This window comes from Dermochelys coriacea, chromosome 4 (genome assembly GCF_009764565.3).
Source record: "Dermochelys coriacea isolate rDerCor1 chromosome 4, rDerCor1.pri.v4, whole genome shotgun sequence".
NCBI lineage: Eukaryota > Metazoa > Chordata > Testudines > Dermochelyidae > Dermochelys > Dermochelys coriacea.
The window spans coordinates 56,988,564-56,997,547 of record NC_050071.1 but is presented as its reverse complement, the minus strand read 5'-3'; the positions used below and the strand labels follow the sequence as shown (position 1 = coordinate 56,997,547).

At 49.2% G+C, this 8,984-nt stretch overlaps 1 protein-coding gene across 1 annotated transcript; it reads right to left on the bottom strand.

The window, feature by feature from the left end:
- Window positions 1-2,812: 2,812 nt before the first annotated feature.
- POU4F2 (POU class 4 homeobox 2) lies at window positions 2,813-6,395 on the bottom strand. Its single transcript, XM_038399737.2, has 2 exons — window positions 5,881-6,395; window positions 2,813-5,539 (listed from the first exon to the last, which is right to left on the bottom strand). Exons 1-2 carry the CDS (start codon window positions 6,109-6,111, stop codon window positions 4,598-4,600), a joined length of 1,173 nt encoding a protein of 390 aa, XP_038255665.1. The 5' UTR covers window positions 6,112-6,395; the 3' UTR covers window positions 2,813-4,597.
- Window positions 6,396-8,984: the final 2,589 nt, after the last annotated feature.

Sequence of the window (8,984 nt, the reverse complement as noted above, 5' to 3'; positions counted from 1 at the left end):
TGCAAGCTTATTTCTATTCATTGCAATATTGAGTTTGCTTAGTTCATTTTTCCTTCTTAGGGAATTCAGAATAACTATTTCACACCTTCAAATCGCCACAATTTTAAACCAATCTCTTATTGCATTTTAGTTTATTAAAAAACAACAACAACAACCAAGCCAGAGAATTGCACTTTCAAGAGATTTATTTTTAAAAAAATGGAACTAGCTAACAAAGAGATATTTAGATGAAAGACTCCAACCCTGACTATTGATAGGGTGAATCACCACTATAGTTTGCACGTTAGTTCACAATCCTTTGCCCTCCTCCTTCCTCCTCCCCCATTTAGTTCTTGATCACTGGGACGTGGAACCGAAAAACATGAAACGTTATGACTGAAAAGACTCACAACAGTGGCAACTACCCTGTGACTCTTTAATCTAAAGAAAAATGAGGAAGTGAAGGAAGTAGGGTCTGAAACCTTCGATTCCTCTGTTTCGTCGTCTCTGCGGTAAACATAGATATAAAATATCAGTCTGTATAACTTGAGTTCCTTCAGTTGTGAGGCTTGGCAAACATTTCAGAAACTGAGTCATGCGATACCGATTGATTTGATTGATACACCAGTGACATACGGTAATATCCGTCTATCAGTTATCACTTTCGCCCTGTTCAAGGTATTTTTAAAGCAAAATATCGATGTAATCCCTGAAGATAAAAAATAATATGTAACAATAATTTGTAGATTACATACTTTTTTCCTGTTTGGTGTTGGATTTTTCCGTCTCTTATGACTGCCAAAGGATCTATTCTTAGTCAAATTACTTTTCGTTTGTTTTATTTTTCTAGTTAACAAATAAACATTGCGTCAAGTGGAAACAATAGGCTATTAAACAGAAAATGAATCCAGATCTTTAAAATATATTGGTGTCACTTTCAAAGTTATTTTTAAAGCATCTGTTTATCTAATCTATCTATTCATCATGACTTTAAATCATAAAATCCTCAAAGAACCCAAAGCAGAAAGATTTACTAGCGGTCTGGAAAAGAAACGGCAAATTCTGAGGGGAAAATGTTGCTATTGTAACTTACTGGAGTCAGTTTAACAATATGTGCTATTAACCCTTGACTATATCAATTCCCAGTGCAGCTCTCTATCCTAATCGATACTCTGCCATATCTGTAAAGCAGGAACAATTCCTTTTATTCAAAAGATTAATTGGTTTTCTTGTTATATTTAGCTGCCTCCCCTGAGTTCATGTTTTGTACTTTTTAAAAAATGTTATTTGTAAGAAGATTTAATATGGTGATTCCCATCCTCCGCCTCCCCATTAACGCTACATGGAAGGATTTGTCTAGGGCGAAGTAATAGTTCGTTTAATTTGCTGAGTCCTAAAGCAATAAGCTGCTTCTCCTCCCCCCAGTCCATCTTTCTCTCTCTCTCTATCTCTCTCTGTCTCTCTCTCTGCGGCAGGGTTTCTCGGATGCCTGGGCTGGAGGAGGCAGGCACTGGCAAGGTTGGAGGGCCGGACAGAGCCGAAGAGTTCTGTCCTTGGTGCTGAAAGCAAAGCCGGCATGAGGCAGAAGCAGCCACCATAACATAAAGGTGAGTGGAGAAGAGAGAGGTTTGTATTTCAGCGCTCTCCGCTTTTACACTAATATCGTCGCCCAGATCTTTTATGTATAAACTGCTCCTTCTCAAACACCCCGCCCCATACAGCGAGTAATGGCCTGGCACTTGCGAGGAGACTTTCTTTTACCATCGCTGTTGGTTTGGTGTGTCTTTTTCTCAGTTTTAGCAGAATAACAGCCCATAATCCCTATTCCCTACATTTGAAACGCGAAACGCCATGGTTACAACCCCATCGTCACCATTTATTCAAATTACTCTGCATCAAAGAGCGCAACTTCATGGGCAATAATGTTGTCAATCCCTACCTCTGTCTGACACACGAAGAATAGGCATGACACAGACCTTTCCAAGTGCTAAATCCGTTCTCTCTAGGACAAGACAGCCTAGTTCTGGAGGGCATTTATATAGCACCTTCGGAATTATCTTTTCATCACATCACATTTTAATTCGTCCTGCCTAACAAAAAACGCTCTTGGTCCAGGGCAATCTGTGGCTGCCTCTCAAATGGGGAAGGGGCTGAACTACATCTATATCTTATCTTTTCTCTCTGCTAGTCCCTCGTGCATTTTAAAATTCGTATGCATGTCCCCATGGCAGATGTTATAGGCATGAAACTGATTACACACGGTTGCGTTTAAACGCATTTCACCATGCCAGTCCATACTATTAATTTTAAAGTATTTCTATTACTTCGCTGGCTGTTCCTCTTGCCTTTATGACTGGTAATATCGATCTGTACTAGCCAATAAGCAAGTGGCATAATGGCGCCACATTTTAATCTCCTCCTCGTACTTCTTTGGTCCAGAATAAATGCCACAGGAAACGCCGATAGGTAAGTAGGCAGCCCCTTCCTCCTCGTGTGTGTGTGTGTGTGTTGTGCTGGGCACTGCTGCTCTGGCGCTGAGCTCCTGGGACCCAGCCTGCCCTCGTCATCACTCCCAGAGCCCAGCTAAGAAGACAGGTTAATTGAATAGCCATCTCCAGGCCACCCCAGCTTCCTTTCCACCATCCTTGCTTAGTAAATTCTACTGTGCAGTTAGCAAACTATTTATCTGGCTATATGGCAGGCCACACAGAAGCTCTGCGGTGCTACCTTGGAAGGAACAGTCAGCACATCCTTGGCGACCAACAGTGTATATAAAGGTGTGTGTTTTACCGTCTGACAAGGTAAGCAAACACAGGAACATTATCGGCTCACGGGTTACCCCCTCCCGCCTCCAAAAAATCGGGTAATGAGTTCCCTTTCCATTTGATAAATACCAGATCAGACATATAAAGATGATCCAGCCACCACCCAGCCTGAAAGGAGGAGCTGGCAGGAGCTGTAAACCATTTTAAAAATCGAAATAGTCCTCCGACTTCAACTTTAAAATATATGAGATGTGGAAGCAATTTAAATTCAGTAGTAGACTTTTATGAAAAAAAAACAGCAAACATACTTTCCCAATAAAACGTTAAAATCTTTTTTAATGAAAGACAATTCAACAACATTTTTAAATAACTTAATACATTACTGTAATAAATAAGCCTTCTATTAACAAAAACAACAAAATTGTATCATATACAGAACTTAAGACTTCAAATAGTCTGAAATAGAACAGCAATACAGCGAAATCTGTAAGAATATATCTATATGTGAGTCGATTCGAATGAAATATTTACAATACATATAGGTACCACAGTTCAAGTACCTTTCATTTTTCCTCAAAAGAATTGTACCAAATAATGTGAATTTACAAGAGTGCACTCTCTCTCTCTCTCTCTCTCTCTCTCTCTCTCTCTCTCTAAATTAAATTTGGCTTTTGTACAAAGAAACCTCCAAAAAAGATTCTCCTCAATGTAAAAGTATTTCAATTAAAGTAAATAAAAAGCGATCAGGTCTGAACACAGTTGTGATATAGCTTAGAAATCTAGAAGGACAAATATTGTGATGAAAACAAACCCTGAAACAACAAAACGCCACACTGTCACCTATTCATCCACTTCTTTTCTCGCTTTAGAAGTGTGTGGTGGGGACAATATGGGAATCCTCATTAAATATGTAACGCAGTAAACAAATACCTCGGACAGTGAATCAATCTACACAAATAATGTAGGACATCTATTATAGAGTGCCAACGCCTTACAAATAAGAATACTGGCCAGAGAAATATTTTAGTTTCAGGTGACAATTTACAGATGGCCAAAAGGGATATTTTTATAAGAAGGAAAAAGCTACAGATAATCAATTCTACCAACACAAAGTATTTGATTTTCACTATCCATACCTTTTTTTTTTACTTTTATCAAGACTTAGATTAAAGAGGTGTAATTAATTAGAATGAGCACAGAATGAAGTTGCCGGAGAGATAAAATTAATAATTTACAAGGGGTTGTTTGGCAGTAATCTAATAATAGCTTTTAAAGATCAGTGAACACAGCAGGATCAATTCTTTTCCTAAGCATAATAATTTCAGCGAAGGAAAGGATAATAATCACAGTAAAAATATATATATATATATTTATAATACGCAGTGTAAATGCAGAAAAAAACTGCCATTTTTTTTAAATCAAAATACTTTTGAGATGTCTCTCTTGCGGTATAGCCTCAACTCTAGATTAAAGTTTCAGTTTCGAGTCAATTTATTTTCTGAAAAATAGTTGCAAAGTACTTTTAAATTTGAACACGGGTGATGTCTTTAATAATAAAAACAAATCTTACTTGATACGTCTTCGGTCCTTTAAAAAAGAATTTCTTATCTGCCTTCAAAAAGTCAGTCTCTGATTCTACCATTCTGAACAAGCAGCCGTTCTGTCCAAGTGGAACTTTCCTAAACTTGACAATTTACTTTTGTTTGACAGACCCTCTTTGACAGTTTCTCTTTCTCTGTCGGTCTTTCTGTCTGTCTCTCTGTGTTTGTCTCTCTATCTCACTATAGAGAAATATTAAAGTGTGTCTTGTTGCCGATTTTTTTTATTTTTTTTTAAAAAAGCTCCCATAGACTTTAAATCCCTGCGGAATATTTCATTCGTTTCTGTTTCTGTCTCTGATTACAGAACCAGACCCGGACCACGTTCTTCTTGAGGTCCAGTTTCTCTGCGATGGCCGCTATTTTTTCCGAGGAAGGACGTGGCTGGATGGCAAAGTAGGCTTCCAAGGACCTCTTCTCAGGTGCAGCGATAGAAGTGCGCTTCCTCTTCTTCTCTGCTCCATTGAAGAGCTCTGGTTTGGTGAGCTTCTCCCGGTGAGATTTCTCTGCTTCTTCTAGCCAGGCTTGCAAGATGGGTTTGAGGGCAATCATGTTATTGTGGGACAAGGTAAGGGACTCAAACCTGCAGATGGTGCTTTGGCTCAGTGAGCCTACCCCTGGGATCTTCAAGTTGGCCAGGGCAGATCCCACATCTGCCTGGGTCACTCCGAGCTTGATCCTCCTCTGCTTGAACCTCTCCGCAAAAGCTTCTAAATCCCGGGGATCTGCGTCCACGTCGCTCATGCATCCCATGTGAGAAGGCAGCCCGTGGGCATGGGCCATGCTTAGAGCCGCCTGGTGCATAGGGTTCATACTGGCCATGTGAGGAGCATGGGCTGGCGTGGAGACCACCGAGCCGTCTGGTCCGGTCATGGCCCCCAGCGCCAGCCCTGGGGTGATGTGGTCTAAAAGCTCCCCTTCCAAAGCCTGGTGAGGCTGGTGGTGGTGGTGGTGATGGTGGTGGTGGTGGTGGTGAGTGCCGGACAGGGCTGACGGGTGGGAAATGGGAACCGACGAGGAGGAGGCAGCGGAGGTGCAAGGGATAGTGTTCATGGTGTGGTATGTAGCGTCCGGCTTGAAGGGGCTGTGATGAGGCGGGTGATGATGGTGGCTCTTGGTCTGGGAAACTATATCCACCGCCGCCAGGGCTTCGGCGCGGGCCAGCAAACTCTCATCCAGACCGCCGAATATATTGCTCTGCAATTGCAAATAGAAGGCACACATTACTGTCAACAGGGGATCGCCCTCCCTCCGCATCCGCACGCCTCTGGGCCATTAACACATCCCCAGCATGGCAAAAGAGAAAGCCTGGACGAGGAGAGGGGGAGAGATACACACACAACACGAGGCACATGCAACATCCCAGGTCATAAAAATTAATACGAAAGGCAAGCGCCGCTGCATGCATGAGGCGGAAGAGAGCCGGGGTGGCGGGGAGGCTGGGTGTTTTGCTGGGCCGGCGTGAAAGAAACACCGTGCAGATCAAGGGGGCTGTGGGCAAGTGCCTTAAAGCTGGAGCTGCTGCAAGACGTGCCTACCGGAGGGGTTGGGAGGCAGGCTCGCCTCATCGCCTCCGAGCTGCTGCTGGTGCTGGTGCTGCTCCTGCCGGCCCCGCTGCTGGTGCTGCTGGGGGAGCTGGCCGAGGGGGCGGCGGCGGCGGAGGTGCAGGGGGAGGCGGTGTGCAGCGCCGAGTACTTGGGCTCGTGCAGGCTGCCGCTGCCGTGGGGCATGCTGAAGGGCTGCTTGCTGTTCAGAGACATCATCATCATCCTCGCTGGCGATGGGGGGCCCGCCCAGCCCACAGCGGAGACGAGAGAGGAGGTGGGAAGTTGAGGCTGCCGCCGCAGCCGCCTTGAGATGGAAGGTGGCGCGGGGACGCGAGGGGCTTTTCTCGCTCTCCTCCCTCAGCCCCCGGTGCAGCCTGCGCCGCCTCCTCTCCGGCGGCAGCCGGTCCGCGAACTGCCCCTCCAGCCGCCTGGCCGCTCCGCTCTGCCTCTGCCTAACTCCCCGCTTCGCTTCCCGCCTGGGCGCCGGGTCCCTCTCTGCCTCTCGCCCCCCGCCCAGCCCTCCGAGCGCCTCTCCCCGGCTCCCTGCTCCGCTCCCCGGGACTCCCCCTCGCCTGCCCTCCCACCCACCCACCCGGCGGGAAACTCCCTGCTGCAGCCCCCTGGCTCAGCCCCTTCTCCGGGCCGCTGAGCCACAAACCAGCCCCAAGCGGAGCGTGTCCCGCTCTCCTCCCTAGTCTGCGCCTGGCCCTCGCCCGGCTCCGCGCCCCCTTCCCCGCGCCGCTGGAGGAGGCGGGAGTCCGGCGCCCTATTGTTCTGGTGCTGCCTCTGCTCCGGCTGCCGCGCACCTTGGCCCGGCAGGTGCCTTGTGCACAAGAGACATCGCTGGAACTGGGCTGCGAGGCTTTCTCTCTCCCTCTGTTTCTCGCCGCTCTTCGCCCATTGGATGGAGGCGAGACCGGCGCGATGTGGACGCATGCGTCCTGCGAGTATGTGTGGGCAAATATTTAAGAGGGGTGGGGGTGGAAATCCGGGGAGAGGGGTGTGAGCGAAAAGGCGTGGGGGCGGGGGGAGGCTAGGGATGGCGAGAGAGCGGGCGTATGGGCGGGTATGTGGAGTGTGCGTTTGTGGGATGTGTATATGGCGCGCGAGACAGTATCTGGGTGGGGGGGGGGCTGTATCTGAGTATGTGTAAGTACAGAGTGTGTGTGTGGGGGGGGGTGTATGGAGTGTCTGCACTGACAGTGTGTGTTTGTATGGAGTGTCTGCACGGGATGTATGTACGGCGTGTATATAGCTGTACATGGGGAGTGTGGGTGTGTGGGGGAAGAGCTGTGTGGGGCGATACCTGATGGGCTGGGCTGTATGGAGGGTAACTGATGTAGGGGAAGAGCTGTGTGTGGGGTACCTGATATCGGGGTGGGTCTGTGTGGGGGGTACCTGATGTGGGGGGGGGAGCTGTGTTGAGGGTACCTGATGTGGCGGAGGGTCTGTGTGTGGGATACCTTATGGGGGGGAGAGATGTGTTGAGGGTGCCTGATGTGGGGGAGGGTCTGTGGGATGGTACCTGATGTGGGGGAGGGTCCGTGTGAGGGGTACCTGATGTGGGAGGAGCTGTGTGGAGGGTACTTGATGTGGGGGAGGGTCTGTGCATGGGGTACTTGATGTGGAGGGACCTGTATTGAGGGTACCTGATGTGGGGGAGGGTCTGTGTGGAGGGTACCTGATGTGGGGGAGGGTCTGTGTGAGGGGTACCTGATGTGGGAGGAGCTGTGTGGAGGGTACTTGATGTGGGGGAGGGTCTGTGTATGGGGTACTTGATGTGGGGGACCTGTGTTGAGGGTACCTGATGTGGGGGAGGGTCTGTGTGGAGGGTACCTGATGTGGGGGAGGGGCTGTGTGAGCGGTACCTGATGTGGGGGGAGCTGTGTGGAGGGTACCTGATGTGGGGGAGGGGCTGTGTGAGGGGTACCTGATGTGGGGGGAGCTGTGTGGAGGGTACCTGATGTGGGGGATGGGCTGTGTGAGGGGTACCTGATGTGGGGAGAGCTGTGTTGAGGGTACCCGATGGGGGGGGAGGGTCTGTGTCTGGCATACCTTATGGGGGGGGGAGATGTGTTGAGGGTGCCTGATGTGGGGGAGGGTCTGTGTGAGGGGTACCTGATATGGGGGGATCTGTGTGGAGGGTACCTGATGTGGGGGAGGGTCTGTGTGAGGGGTACCTGATGTGGGGGGGAGCTGTGTTGAGGGTACCTGATGTGGGGGAGGGTCTGTGTGTGGGATACCTTATGGGAGGGAGATGTGTTGAGGGGTACCTGATATGGGGGGAGCTGTGTGGAGAGTACCTGATGTGGGGGAGGGTCTGTGTGTGGGGTACCTGATGTGGGGGGATACTTGTTGTGGGTGGGGAAGGTGTATAGGAAGTGTTCCCGTCTCTGGTGTGGATCTATTTGAAGACCTTTCCCTTCCAATTATTCTTCTTCATTAGCCACAGTAAAGGAGGGAGCGGGGTGTCCAGGGAGCCTGCACTGCGCAGATGCAGTAGGACACCCCCACCCGCACCCAGACAGGCTGGCACAAGCTCCACTTATCTTTATTTCCACCGCCGCTTGTTCCTATTTTTATCCCGTCACGCAGGCACTTTGGCAGCACTTTGTGCCCAGCCGCTTCTCTCTGAAGCCGACACAGTTTTATTCCCTGCAAACAAGGTGCTGCCTCCTCCCCCGCCCCGCTCCTCAGACCTTTGTCTCTAGCACTTCCACAGCCTCTTTAGCTTTAGCCGAGCGCGCGGGGCTCCTGAGAGGATGCAGGAGCCGGTGCCTGTGGGAGCTGGGGTTGGAGGGAGAGGTGCTGGAGCTGGTTCTAGAGAATTAGGGAGCTGGTGCCTGGGGGTCTGGTGTTGGAGGAAGCCGTGGCAGGAGGGAGCTGCTGCCTGAGCATGGGGGAGCATTCAAGAGCTGGGGATGGTTGTGTTGGAGGTAGCAGGTGCTGGAGCTGGTATTGGAGGGAGCGGGTACAGGAGCTGAAGCGGGTAGAGCATGTGGCGAGCAGGAGTTCCCATATGTTGTTGCAGCCCGTTATCATGAGGCTCCATAAGGGCCCCATGCTGCTCCCTCTGAAGACATCGGGACTTTTAG